Source organism: Tyto alba, unplaced genomic scaffold, assembly GCF_018691265.1.
Source record: "Tyto alba isolate M040663 unplaced genomic scaffold, T.alba_DEE_v4.0 Super-Scaffold_2, whole genome shotgun sequence".
Lineage (NCBI taxonomy): Eukaryota > Metazoa > Chordata > Aves > Strigiformes > Tytonidae > Tyto > Tyto alba.
The window spans coordinates 50067570-50082215 of NW_024881282.1; the positions used below are offsets into that span (position 1 = coordinate 50067570).

Below are 14646 nucleotides of genomic sequence, written 5' to 3' on the forward strand. Positions count from 1 at the left end.
TGATCATGCTGACTGACACTGGGAGGAAGCAGTAAGATCTCGGAAAGGATCAAACCTTGTGGCCTCTGCATCTTCTGCACACGGCATTTTTATTCTGGAGATAACATTGCAGAAGATGCTCTTAAAAAATGCCTGCAAATGAAGTAAGGAACAGGCCTTGCGTGCCTGACTTATGGCTTTAGCTGCTGCTCCAGTAGACACAGATCCATCTCAGAAAACAGAGGCTGAGTTGAGACCCAAAGGTAAAATGTAGCCTTTCAGTCCAGCAACTATGAAATCTATTTTGAGCTACTTCTAATTGAACTGACTGGCACTGGCACTAAAATGCCTCTTGGAACACATGCTGGTTTTGCAGCAGTTGAGATTTTGACTCCCCGGTTCCCATCGGATGCAAGACACTTGCTTTTTCATAACTTTACCTGCAAGTGATTACCAGGCGTAATCATTAAAAGGGAAATTCAACCAAACTGATCCTCCAGACAAATTCCGCTAGAGTGGCAAATCCACCCTGCGCAAAACCTTAAACTCATTTACCATTAACTGGCCTTATTCACATCTCTGAGGTTAGCAATTCACTACATGGAGGGATGCTAAAGAGGGTAGTATTTTAGATGTGCCCATCAGTTGTCAAGCCTTGGGAAATGACAGCATCACATCTTCAGCATTACTGTGCTTCCATGTAAAGAAGCAAGACCGGGTAGGAAGTTTGGTGGCAACAAGAAAAGCTCAAGGCAGAAAGTGCTACCAACCATTCTATAATTAACATATCTCTTTATAATCCTTATGGAAAAATAAAATAGTAACACATTTCAAAAGGTATTTTGCAAAAGAAATCGAAAACAAAACTGATTTAATAGGAAATAAAAGTGATTTTATTTGTGCCATGCTGGTCTTATATCACCTACTTTGTCTCCTGTGGGGAAGCAGGGCTGTTTGGCTCTGGAGTGCTTTATTGCTGCTCCATTATCAGAACTGTATTCACACTGGAGCTCACACCAAAGCCAGTGGTGTAGGCGTATTTGGGTTGTGTTTCAGGTCACGTGCCAGTTTAATACAGACTGAAATCTATCTCCTGCTGCTTTGCAAACTCAACTTTTTTTTCCTCCAAAGGTGGAGTGCGGCAACAGCAGCTTCTTGTCTATTACTCTTCCTGGACATTTGAAATTTCTGACTACCTTAAAAAAATGTCCACCTGAATATCCATCACCCACTTGCATTTTAAAGTATGCAACTATGCAACCCGTTTCACTCTTATTCCACCTGAATAATCCACTCCTGGCCAAATCCCAAGCAGATGCCAGCACTTATTTTTAGTCTTAATATCTCAGCTGTTGGCAAAGAAATATGAATTCTTACTGTAAGGTGTTGGAGGGCCTTTCTAAACTAAATGTAGTTGTTGCAAAATGTTTTGAATAGACATCACTGAATTCTGATTATTTGATGTTTACTTACATTTTCTCTAGGACCAGATACAAAACTAATCAACAGAGGTTTCATGGAGTATTTCAGCTGAGGAGGACATTATTTAGCCTCTGAGCTCGCTTAAGTCATAGGAAATTGCCAATCAGGATGCCAAGGACATCTCTACAGCCTTCACTACGTCAACTAGAGGGACTCATTACTAATAAATATTTGCTAGTATAACCAGAATCTCTCTCTTAGCTCTGTGTCTCAGATGTACTTCAAAGCCCAGAAGAGGAATCTGTCACTGTTGTCCTCCTCTTTACTGAGAAGGCAAGAATTTGTCTGCAAAACATCTCCAGAGTTGGACTGGCTGATACCACAGAGTACAGCCATTATATAACAATACCTTCGCAATTTATATAGCAATACCTTCGGAATTACTCCCTTCGCAAATTATTTGGATATTTGGTTTCTACTGAGATAGAAGGGAAGCTGCCATATTTCTAAAAAGGCATGGACTGTCCTACTGAAACAAGAAGTTTCCAGGCTGCAGTGGAAAGCCTATTTCCTGAATGGAAGAACACTGCAATGATCCTTACGTGGCCCTTAATGTGACACCGGGCTGATCAGCAGGCGTGGTCCCCAAGTTCCCTGGGCCTGAACATCAGGGGCCTGAACCAAAGCTCTTTCTGGACTACAGCATTTGGTTTCCTTCCCTTGGAAACCAGGGGAGCTATGGAGAACAGGCTGCTCTGTGCCCAGATTTCACCAAGACATGAGGTCGATGTGGAGCTGGAGCACACGGACCCAGGAGCCTGGAAGAGCTCCAGGTTCTCCACATTGTTCAAGGGAGCACAGCCTTCCTGACAGCCCAAATGCAGGCACAGATAGGATGAAACATACGTTTTTATTTTGTTTATAAAGTTGAGCAGATTTAAACCTTGTTTACAAAAACGACAAAGGCTGGTTGCTCATTATCAGTCTTCTGCTGTTGGGTAGCTGTAACCAGCAGGTAACTCACACACACAGCTCTCTCAAATGGCCCATGAACTTAAAATAGAGCGCTGTAGTCAGCATTTAGGGCTACATTCTGACTACAGATCCTGTTCATACCCTAAGGGAAGACGGAAAGATGAAGAACCACTCTTTAGAACTGGTCAAAGACTGAAGGAGGGGGAAGAGGTGGACAAGTGCTTCGCAGTGGTGGCTGTTGACCATTACTGTTTTTGTGAGCTGGCTGCAGCCCTTTCATGAGCAGGCTGAGGCCTCTTCCAGGCAGTCTCTCTAAGAAACTTCAATACATTGTATAGCCTCTCCCCTAGCCTCAAGTCAGGACCAACTGTGCCGATATCACTCCTGAGAGACAGCAGCCTAACTTGTTCTCTTAAAAAATGACGGAGGCTCCGCTGTCTCCCTAGGCAATCCGTCCCCCCTGCTTCACTGTTACATAACTTAATGCTCCTTTCCTGCAATTTAAGTCCATTAGCTCTTGAGGGTGGCGAACAATTTGTCCCTTCCATTTTGCAGCTATTTCTGTGTGTTTGAAAAAGGTTATCACGTCTCCCCTCAGTCTCCTCTACTCCAAACTAAGCAATCCCAGCTTCCCAGTTCATCACACAGAAGCCAGGCTGCTGCTGGCTGGTGATAGCTTTCAGTAACTGCTGACTGGGCTGGATTTGTACCAGCAGCCTGTAGGTGAAAGCCTTCAGCAGCTTTAGCTCTCTGAGCCAGTCTGTCCTTTCAAAGATGTGAAACTTTCTTCTGGAATCCATTACAGCGTATCAGTAAATATACATTATAGTACAGTAAACTTCTGGAATTCTCTCCATCACATTAGGATATCATAACAAGAAGAAAGGAAAAGACACCTTATATCGTGAAATTGTACTGAAGAGCTGAACTCAAACAGCCTTCTAAACAGGTCTCAAAGAGTAGAGAGGGAAAAAGCAATGTATTGTGTTAACACCTTTGGCACTCCATCCCCTCTATTGAACAAATGAAATGAAATGCATGAACCACGTCTTGGTTTGCAAATGAAAGTTGGCATTTGTATTTGCTGCAATGTTTGCTGTTGTTTTTCATTTTAGACTTTGCATGGTAGTAAACAGTGCAATGCTTTACATTCATTAAGCTCGGGCCCATTTACTCTGTGCAGGCAAAGCAAGTACATATATCTCAGACCCATAAAGCATCAGTTCAGAATTACACAGGAAATAAATGAGCCTAAGCCAGAAGTCCAATTTACAGAGTCCAGCTCGCTAAAGCTAAACAAGCACCTTAGATAAATATGGCCTATTTTCAATGAAACGTTAGTGTAATTTGATAACTGTCAATAATTCCCTCATTATGCCTAAATGAGCTTGTCATCTAAGGAGATTGCTGCATGGCTGATCTTAATTTGCTAATAAAAACCGCAGAGAAGAATTTCAGCTAAGCTGGAACTATTTGATTCATAAAAGTGCAATAGTGCACTTTTTAAAGTATTCCTTCCCAGTCTTGGCTCCTGACTGGCTGAAGCCCAAAGCCGGTTTGCTCTGCAGCCTGTAAGAAGGCAGCTTTGCTATGTAAGAACAATGAGCAATTGTCTCTCTAAATCACTATTATTCCTTAGCCCATTATATTTAATTTATTTTTAATCATGTTGTATAATAGAAATAAAATCATTGGATTAAGCATATATCTAGCAGCAGGAGCCCATTATCCTTTGACAATGTTCTGTTTCATTGACATTATATCTTCATTGTAGACAGTTTCCTTGCCATCATTAGTCCTAAAATGACTATTGGATTTCAAGGGTTTCTCCCTAATCCATAATAAGATTTACTTGCTAACAGCACAAAACAAAACAAAGATATGCTTCTATTGTTTTACTGCTGTGGAATTCTTATTTTAAGCTATTCAGAAAAGTCAAGAATAAATCCAGATATTATAATTATTTGAAGTTTTCCTGTGTAATTCTAATTCAAGAGAAAGCCTCAGTAACTTCATAAGCTTTGGATCTTTGTTACACATTGTGGCTTTATTTTACTTAAGCAAGAAACAATACTTTGTCAGTTCTTGAACTGAGTAAGATCTACTATTCCTTGCACAGACATTTTTTTCAGACCAGTTAAAGCAAATCTCAGTAGAGTCTATTTTCTCCAGAAAGGGTTACGAGCAGTTCATCAGATTCCATTGGAAGAAAAAGGGAGAAACTTCTATGCCAAGGTTGCCAGCGATTCCTTTGTGATAAGTGCTAGATAATGGAGTCAGCACTAATGTTGGGAAGTTAAAAACTCCTCCGGCATGCTGATCCCCATGGGATAATTCAACAGCTCTTTATTTGTACCAACAGCAGTCACAGTTAAATCTGAAACTAGATTTTTCCACACCCTATTAACAGCAGCATTAGAATGCAGCAGGGACCATCCAGAGGAAAGAGTGTTTTCTGTTCTCATAGTTATCTTTGAGGAGGTGGCAGGTTTCCCTGTGAAAATTATCCTTACAGATTGCCTCTTATTTAAGGATAAGCTGGTACTATCAAGTGGTGCTCTTTTTATGCTGAAATTGCTAGCAACACTTAAGAGTATCTGCATGACTTTCAGCTGGCAGAGCAGCTTCAATAGATACCTATTTTCCATATAGGTAGGCAAGCTATGACACTTTCACCCATACTGACATGATCTGCATAAGCCCTGTGGTTTCCATTAAGAAGGGTCCGTACAATATAGTCAACTCTCCATTATCTTGGCTAATGGAAGAATAGAATAACACAGATAAAGGAAAGACATGCATAATTATTGCTTCCAGATAAGAGCCGGCTCAAATATTTCTGCACTGTGCTCCCCAGACAGAGCTTGTACTTCTGTCAGAGCTTGCTAACTTAGAGTTTATGAACTCAGGCATTACCTGCATCCATCTGGTACAAGCGAGGCAGCTTGGGTGTCTCTATAATTTAATCACCCCACAAGTAATCTACTAACTGATAATCGTCTTGACTCTAATTAAATAACAACTTCCATATTCACCCCTCTATATGTGCTGACAGTGATGGACCCAGCCATGCATGGCCACGTCAAGGTTGAATGTGGCATAATGAGGAAAGGCAAATTATGCATGAAATGCAAGAGGGGTATGTTCAAAAGACAAGGGAATGCGGAAGGCACACAATGATGTAAAAGGGCTTTATATTCACATCTAACAACTCGGAATTAACACAAGCACTTCTTCTCTTATTCCCAGGTAGCCTTCGCAGAGGAATTATGCTCAGGACTCTCACAGGTAACACATGCATGAACTAGAACTGTCTTTCTACAAAAATGTCAGAGGTTTGGGTTTTTTATTATGCTGCAATTACTCAGCCACACTGAACATTTGTCAGTTGTGAGCTCTCATAATCTGTAATCTCCACAGACCTTTTAGTACTGATACATAGCCTTCCTGATCTCAGCACGGGCATATAAATTGTATTGTTCAGTCACAAGAGACACTCAGTTCTGTTACAGATATATGGGCAAAACATTGTCTTTGCCACTACAGAAAGAAATACAGATTTTCTTACAAAGAAAATGAAAATGTTGCAAATAAAATTTTCTGGATTCTTATGGGAGGAAAGGGATTATAAAAAATAAACTCAGACTTGATGAAATGAGCAACACTGTTTCTTATACATGGAAATGTATCATCATATAGAAACAAAACCATCACCAGGCAAGTTTTTAATGGTGTACTTGTACATGACATTGTGTTGAGGAATTGATGATTAAATTCTGCCACATTCCATGTTGCGTTTACGAATTAGCATTGCCTTGGTTTGTCTGCACATTACAATTAGACAGAGCTACACGATGCAAGCCACAGGCCAAGCTATAAAGGGAAAATCGATGGGTTTGAGAAGTTAGCCGTATCACGTGATTTAGACTGGCTACAGACAAAGCAACTGACAGGAAATCACAGAGCCGCACATATCAAATCCCTAAATATCTGTTCATTTTGCTTAAAGCATCACATACAGTGTTTAGATCGCTGCGGAGGTCTTGGACAACATTTTCTATACTCCTGGTATCCTTCAGAATCTCAATGCTTTGCGTATATGGATTGAAATACACAGAGAAAGGACGATTGATTGATTTGGCGAAGTCCCTGAGAGATAAAAGAAAATTAACACCTCTTTTTTTGACCATTAAAGAAAATAAAATTAGATTTTTGAGTCAAGGAAAATAATTTACCTCATCTTTTCTTTGGCTTCTTCAAAACTTTCTGAAACAAAGTAAGCTTCCTGGAAAGTAGTGATAAGGCATTCCTGCAAGCAGGTTGTCTTTGGATCAAATGTTTTTACATTGGCCTTGTCAGAGAGAGCATGCTGCAAAATACACCACAGGTATATTAAAACATAATCTGATACTGCTTTGTATCTATACAACTGTTCGTATACACTTTTATATCGCTGTGATGTGTCTCCCATTATTTGGTAGCCTCTCTTGTTTTACATGCAGTGGGTTTTCAGTTTCAACAGAATAAATAATTTATCACTTAAAAAAGCTCTTTTTATTGCAAGTAATTTTCTCCCCCAAAATAATTATTGAAACAATACAGAGAAGATTATAAATGCACCTGCCATGTAGGCATTCAGACCTATATCTCCAGCTGGAAACAGGAAAGTCATCAAATAGATTTTCCTGAAAAATTATCTACACAACTACGAATAGGTACATCCCCAAAATGTCACTTAACTGGCAGAATTGATCATCGTCTTGCTGAGTAAATTGAGTCTGACCAAACCATTCATATAATCTGTGCTTTACATTTTCAGGCCCAAATCATACACTATTTTCCTGACAGTGAGTTTAAGAGTGAAACTATGTATCTGGAAAGCCATTAAATAACGCTTGTTCATTGTGGGCTGCTGAAACACATTACCCTTCTGCCATGTACACCTGAGCAATAATGCTCCATATTGTACTGCAAGGAAAAAAATAACTAAATAAACAGGCATAGATAAGCACAGAGCAGACATTGGGCAGATGAGACATCAAATGCTTCTACCCAGAGAATAAATTTCCGATTAGCCTTTCTCTTTACATGACTGGCACAAGCCAGTAGAAAGGACACAGAGGTTTAAAACTGAAAACCAGGTACTGAGATGTTTTCCAACACAATCTTTTTCCAGCTCTCCTTTCCACTTGAATGTATTAGCTTTTCGATCTACCTAACTTTTAGAGCACAGGTATTTTCATTCTCAGTGCTCTGTACAGATCTACAAGCTACAGAAGGAGAGCGTATTTAGGTCAACTTTCAACCTTCTTTACTCCCCCAATATCTATCCATAGTGAAGATGTGTATGAAAAGCATAGAGAAATGACAGGAAAGGAGCAGATCCTTGCGGTCTGAAAGTGCCTCTTATTTCTTTACTTTCTTTCTACATGGACATTCTTTATAGCAGAGTAAGGTATTAACCTTAAGGTATTCACCACACCTTTTATCCAAGCTCTTGCTCATGTTTATTCCTAAATCTCAGTGAAAGGCTCTGAAAATATCACACTAGCTCTCAACCTGCAGTCTCCAAATATCAGGACATAAAACTAGAACAAGAACCTCTTCTTCCTACCTCCCCTCTCTCTAAAAATAAACACATGAAAAATTAATGCATGGAATCTTAAAACATCATGGAATTAACTTTCTTTAGTACATGTATCTTTTCCTTCTCACAAGGTTTGTTGTTCCTAGCCAGCCATCAGTTAAACAGGTTTGGAAACAAAAATCAAAAATGGTCTGTCTTAACCAGCATCCCCTTTAAATGGATTGCAGGAACAGGCTCACCTTATTAGGCCCCTGTCTATACCCCTGTTGCCACCTGCTCCTTGCAGAAATATGATGTGGTTGAGTGCCTGTATATTTAGGCATTTACCTCCTTCTACAGAAATGAATTTGGTTTTCTTGAGTGGGAATTATAATAGACTCCCTGGGAGGTTAACTACAGTTAAAAACTTCTCCTCTTAAAGTGCCTTTGTACTTCCAGGTGAGACTTAATGCTCAAATGTCTAAAGCACAAAGTTCTAAAATTCTGAGTAGATTAAGTGAAACCCTGTGCAGGGAATCAAGAGAGTGATATGGGCCATGTTTTCTTAGGAAGTGTATCAGTAGGTGACTACTTCTGGCTCACAGATTCTTTCCTGTACTGTGACAGCTTCAACAGAAAGGGTGACAGTGTTGTCCCTTCCTCCTCCACTCACTGATCGCCCCTGCTGGGCCAGGCCTACTCTTGGGATTGAAGCCATCAGAGACAAGAAATGATTAAACCTGTGGGTCCTACATTGTGAATAACTGCTCTAATTACTGAGCCCTAATTTTATAAAAGGGGCGAGCTTAAAGAGAAGCAAAAGCTAGTTCTTTATCACAGTGGATGTCCTCTGAGAAAGCCTTTCTGGTTATCCTCCTCAGATTACCTATATTAAATGACTCCTACTTTCTGGATGTCAGTTTAGTTTATACATGAGCAGAGCTGCTGCTTCACAAAGCAACTCTGCAGAGACTGGGATGTAGAGACACCAGTAAACACACAGCCTGGAAACAGAGGGTAAAGAATTCAGACATGCCTTCAAAGTTAGGTTATTCCTAGGACTGCCATTTGGGAATGAAGTGCCTAAATTCTGATTAATTCCCACCCAAGATACCTATCCCCCTTCTAGGATATGGTCTTTTGGCTCTTGGATCAAGTAGGCCTTGTCATGGCTACCAAAGCAATGGGAAACATCTTTGCAAATCTGGATGGTGTTCTCAAATTCTGCAGCCTGGCATCTGTAACATCTGCTATTGGAGTTGATACGCTGATACCAGCCATGCCAGAGTTCAGTAATTGATCTGAGCCTGCAGACAAACCTTCAGACAGACCATAAACTCTCTAGTGTGAACTAGGACAGTCAGGACATTGACCCAAAGCCACACAAATTTTTTTCAGAAACATTACAGTGTTCTAAAATGTTGGTCCATGGCACTCTCAATATTATGAAGTATAGAATCTCAATGAAAAACTTTGACTGGTGAGTCTGAAAGCTTTCAGGCTCAGGCCTGTGTTTTTTTAATGAATGCTATTCATTTATGTTTTGGTTGGGAATTCAGTTCTTCAGTGAACTCAAATCCAATACAGATTTCTCCATCAGAAACCTCTTCAGTTATCCACCTCCAATGAGATGTCAAGGCTAACAATCATATGGAACATACCTTTCAGTCAAATAAAACATCTTACCACCTTGTGGATTTGGAGTAGCTGTCTCTAATGGTCCGTTCATACAACTTGTACTGCCTATGCTAATACAGCTACTGGTGAATCCCCTTCAGTTCAAGCAACAAGAGTTTGGAGTGAAACTTCGAAATGAATCATCACTGATTCCCAGGAAAAGCAGCAGTATCAGACAACCGGACAGTTTAAGAATTAAGACAACTATCCATACTGGAAATAAGCACAGCACTAAAGAAATGCCACCACTCCCTGCTAGATCAGAGGTTAAGAGAGTGAGGTACCTAACCACAAGTCTCTAGGGCCTAGGATGTCTCATGCATCTGTACAGGGATGGAATATATAGCACAGGACCTAAAGAAGACTTACACATTTTCTGGAGCAGCAGCTGGAAAGCTGGTCAGATATACTGGGGCATCTCAGATGGCACCAGACATTTACGCTGAGCAACCATGAATCATTTCCTAAGTGACCACTATCACTGACACATGAAAAAAGAGTTTGGTCTTGTAATTTCTCCTTTGAGTATAAAAAATGAAGTGTAATGATACAACTTGGAGCTTTTCAGTTCCACAAAAAAAAAACCCAAACCCAAAAAGCAAAATCTTCAGCTATCAAGGGGAAAACTTGAGATGAGTTATAAATACTGCACTGTCTGAGGAGTACAGGAGTGCAGAATAAGAACAGAGGTGAGAAGTTGTCTGTGTGCCAGTACTGATTTTATCACCTTGTTATTCCGGGGGGAACACAGAGTCTTGGAAAACCTGCTCTTACATGTTTTTTCTGCTTATCTACAACATAGGTTACAAATCTGACAGTGTCCTGATTTTACCAGAATTTTTTAATTTCATTAGTACAATATTATATATTCTTTTGACAAATAAGTAAAAGACTCTCCATTTAAAAAGACCATTAAAATGAGCATCTGGGATCTGACAGGTGCTTTCTCTCATCTTCAGCCTCTTCAGAAAACATAGCCAAAACTTGTATTTGAATCTTTTTGGCTATAAAGGCTAATACTGGCTCTTCTTAATATAAATTATCATTAAAACAAAATATGACTAGATATTGTATTTGCTTTAAAAATCTATACAGAAAGATTTGAAATCTACCTCTCTGTTAAATATAGAAGCACATAACAGGGATATATGACTTGATCTACAGCCAAGCGAAGTTGATATGAGACTCCTTTAATGAAGGAGTTCAAGAGAGCATCATACAAAGCAAATGGATTAAAGTTTCCAAAGACATTTGGACTGTCTTTTAGAAATAGTTTTAACAACTGAAATGTACATTATTTCTGCCTTATCTCTACGCCCCAAATATATACTGTGTAACAGCGTTAGCTAGAGTTAACCTGACTATTAGGCAGAACATTTTATAACTACTTACTGTATTATTCTTTTCCCCCCAGGCTTCATTTTTAATCTTATTTTGTTGCGCTTTTAAATTTTTTTTGCTTGGTGCTTCCATAGCATGCACATCAGGAGTTGCATTTTTCAGTATCCAAAATTTGAAGTCTAAATGCTGACTGGGGAAAAAGACTTGAAGGAAATCCTATATTGATAGGTCGGTGCCCACATTTCTCTAGCTTTTATAGTCCTTTGTTGCTAAAGATGTTGACCAGATTTGCAGAGTGAAGTAGTCTAATATAGAAACAGGGATGACTGAACAAGCCATTCACTCATCTGTTAGGCGTAAAAATTGTTGGCCACTTTCACCCTGCAAATAGTGCAACTTACTTATTTCTAGAAATTATACATAAAATTGGCCACCGCTTTGTTTCCTGTAAACACTGTTACATTGAAAAGACTGCTGACAGGGAGGGCAGCTAGAGAAAGGCTTTTCTTCTTGCTGACAAATGCATATTAATATCAAATGCTTGTAAAGTCAAGGTAGCAAAATTCAGCATCAAAACAAGATCTACCGTGCTAGAGACAAGGATAAATAAGTATTTGAACTTCTTCATAGAAAGGACTATGGGCCCACAACTGCCGTTGTCTTAAGAATGGCATAGTTATTTCTGAAAGGACTTCTTCATTCTGAGTCCTATGAGAAGTATGGGCGTTGCACACAAGGGTCAGACTTCGTGGTCATGCAATCTCAGTCTCCTATTCATCCCCGTTCACCACAGAAATAGCCAGTATTGTTGTCATCATTTTCAGATCAACTGCTGCATCCATTAGGATTTCAGTTACAATCAGGATATTGATATCATCAGAATATCAACTACAGTCTATTATATTAGCATTATCTTTCAGACACCTTCAGGTCAAGGAAGAGAATTTCCCTCCCAATACATGCTAGGAGATAAGGGTGGAGGTAAGGGAGGTTGCTTTCCCAGGACATCAGAGACTCGCAATGGCTTGACGCAAGGCTGTTCATGAATGTCACAGGTGCCCAGACTTTTTCTTTCTTAAGCACCCGTCTGATTCTGTCAACAAACACCTCTTGTTGACAAGAAGCACACTCACTGCCAGGTTTCCGGTCTAGAAAGAGCTTCTCCCACAGTCAGATTAGCAGAAAACTTAGCGGCTTTGCACTTTTTTTCCTTATCTTTTAAATTATTTTCTACCCTGGACCTCAGTCCCACAAAGACTTTCCAAACATTTTTCACCTTATCATTTCCTTCATGGAGAGCATGGCACACGAGTGCTAAGTCTCTCAGTAACTGAAATGTCTAACTTAACCCCCTAAACTCAGGATATGCAAGATCTGGTGAAATTTAATAGCTTATGATACACAAGAGGTCAAACCACATGATCTAATAGTCCCTTCTGGCTTCACATGTATGAAATATATATGTAGTGTAATAGAAGTGTATAATACTACTGATTTATGGCAAAATTATTATGATATATGGCCATACCTTCGAAGCAGATCAATATAGTCCATTAATGTGCACATTATTTAATTTTTATTGTTGCTTTTAAAACGGATTATTCTTTGCATTTATACTCTGAGATTATTGCTGAGTGAAGAACACAGATTTCAGATCACAAATGTGTGGTAACAAAATATGCACACTTGACAAGAATAATGTGTTTGTTTATGACACTGATGGTAGAAGATTTATTATGTTCTTGACTATTCATTTCCTCAGTTTTATGCTCTTAGATTTTGTAAATGATGTGATAGGTATTTTCAGGGTCATCACCTAATGACCGTAACACACACTTTAAAAAAAAAAAAGACTGATTCTCTGCAGAATCCTGCATACAGTTTGGGGCTTGTCACTGAATGTTGTTGGGCCAGAGGAAAACAAGTGGGACATTTTCATGTCTTTGTGTTTAACCACCTTTGCGCCATGGGCATAAAATATTGCGAGGCTGACAGAGAATGCTGCTGTGGCTGAAGTATGCACTGAACTTAGAGCAACTGTAATGCAATCAAAGAAGAAGTATTGGAGAAAGCTATTTTCTTTGGCCTTTTTTCTACTAATGGAAGAACAGCAATTTGAGTGACAAGCTTCACCATGAACACTCTTCAGTTACAGGTGAAACAAACAGCAAAAAGAGACTGAGATACTTCCATTAAATTGCCAGGTAATTTACTGAAAGCCAGCCTAGGAGGGTGGGAAGATGTTTAAACACAAACAGCACATGTATTGCAAAACAGTTTATAAATATTATTCTGTATATTATTTCTAAAACCAAATGTTTACCTGAAAGCCACCTAGAGTTCATTTGGGTCCCAGAACATAGCACTCCTCCCTCTCCTTCCCCTTCCCTCCCATCTTGCCAAGAGAGAGATGTATTATGTCCCAAAATACTACACTTGTGACAAAATACCCTTTGCTTGTTCCCTATGTTTTCTAGGCATAAAAAGAGGCAACAAATCATCCACTACAACTACTCACACCATGCAAGGTTAAATGCTTCCACCTTTATAAGAATAGGACTCTACGTACTGTCACATAGGCATGTACTTCAAGTCTAGCATGAGTTCATATGAATTCCTTAATTTTAAACATGATTAATCTACTGAATCAGAGCCTCAGTAAATGTCGTTCTTTTAATATCAATAACAAATCCATTGCAATACATTGGATTACTTACAACAGAATCACGTCTGATTTCAAAACAATTTTTTTGTGTGTATTGAAAATATATGCTTTTCTTCTAAACAAAGCTTTCAGAGCCCAAGGCACCCTTACCTGTTAGAACGTATGAGCCTCCTTTTACAAGAAATGCAAATTCAAACAGAAATAAATTTTGTAGTTTATAGTTGCTTTGGTACTTCAGTTCTTACAAATCCATTTCATGCTTCAAGTGCCAGCTGATATTTCAAACAAAGCTTTTAGGTCAAGATCACATTTTTAAAGTAAGCGTTTTATCTTGAGAACTTTAACTATTACTTGAAAATCAAAATATTTACATCCAATGATTATTTTGTTAAGATCAAGAGAAAGTTTATTTCTGCTTTAAGTGCACATACCTTTAATTCACCAATAGAAGATAAAAGTCCTGCCCCATAAGCACGTAGTTGTCCTTCTTGCTTGCAAAGGCCAAATTCAATCGTAAAAAAATAGCACTGTAAAATATACAGATAAACAGACACATGTAGTATAGTTGCAAACAGGCAATTCAGCAATGACAATCAGTACCATATTCACTTGATTGCTTCACTTCTTCAGAATTTCATGTCTTTAATATAAATTCAGATAAAGTATGTTATTACTGCTAAGTACTTTAAATGCCATGTTCTGCAGTAAGAGAGCTTCACACAAAAATGTGAGATTCTGCATTTCTTCTGGGCACCCAAGCAGTTCAAAGGAATGGCCCGTTAGGAACACACAAGCAAGTTCATTTAGGTATCAAAGGCACTGATAGTAATTCTGCAGAGATTTTTGAAACTTTCTGAAATAAATGAGGTGCCTTAAAATAAAATCCTACAAGTATCTGGTCTGCCTGTTTAGGAACCTCTGAAGATGTCCAAGATCTATTTCAGAGCACTCCGCTGTAAACTCAAGCCAATGCCACGTTCAAGTCTGGCACATATTTAACTGCTGTCTTGACTTAGAATGA

General features: G+C 39.1%; 1 protein-coding gene across 1 annotated transcript in view; it reads right to left on the reverse strand.

Annotated features, from left to right (window-relative positions):
• Positions 1-833: 833 nt before the first annotated feature.
• TPH2 (tryptophan hydroxylase 2) overlaps positions 834-14646 on the reverse strand; it is a 55686-nt gene continuing 41873 nt past the window's right edge. The window contains exons 9-11 of the mRNA XM_032999836.2: positions 14057-14152; positions 6612-6745; positions 834-6525 (exon numbers count right to left, since the gene is read on the reverse strand). Coding sequence (XP_032855727.2) covers positions 6351-6525; positions 6612-6745; positions 14057-14152 — 405 coding nt within the window. The 3' untranslated portion in view covers positions 834-6350. The remainder of the gene's footprint in view (positions 6526-6611; positions 6746-14056; positions 14153-14646) is intronic.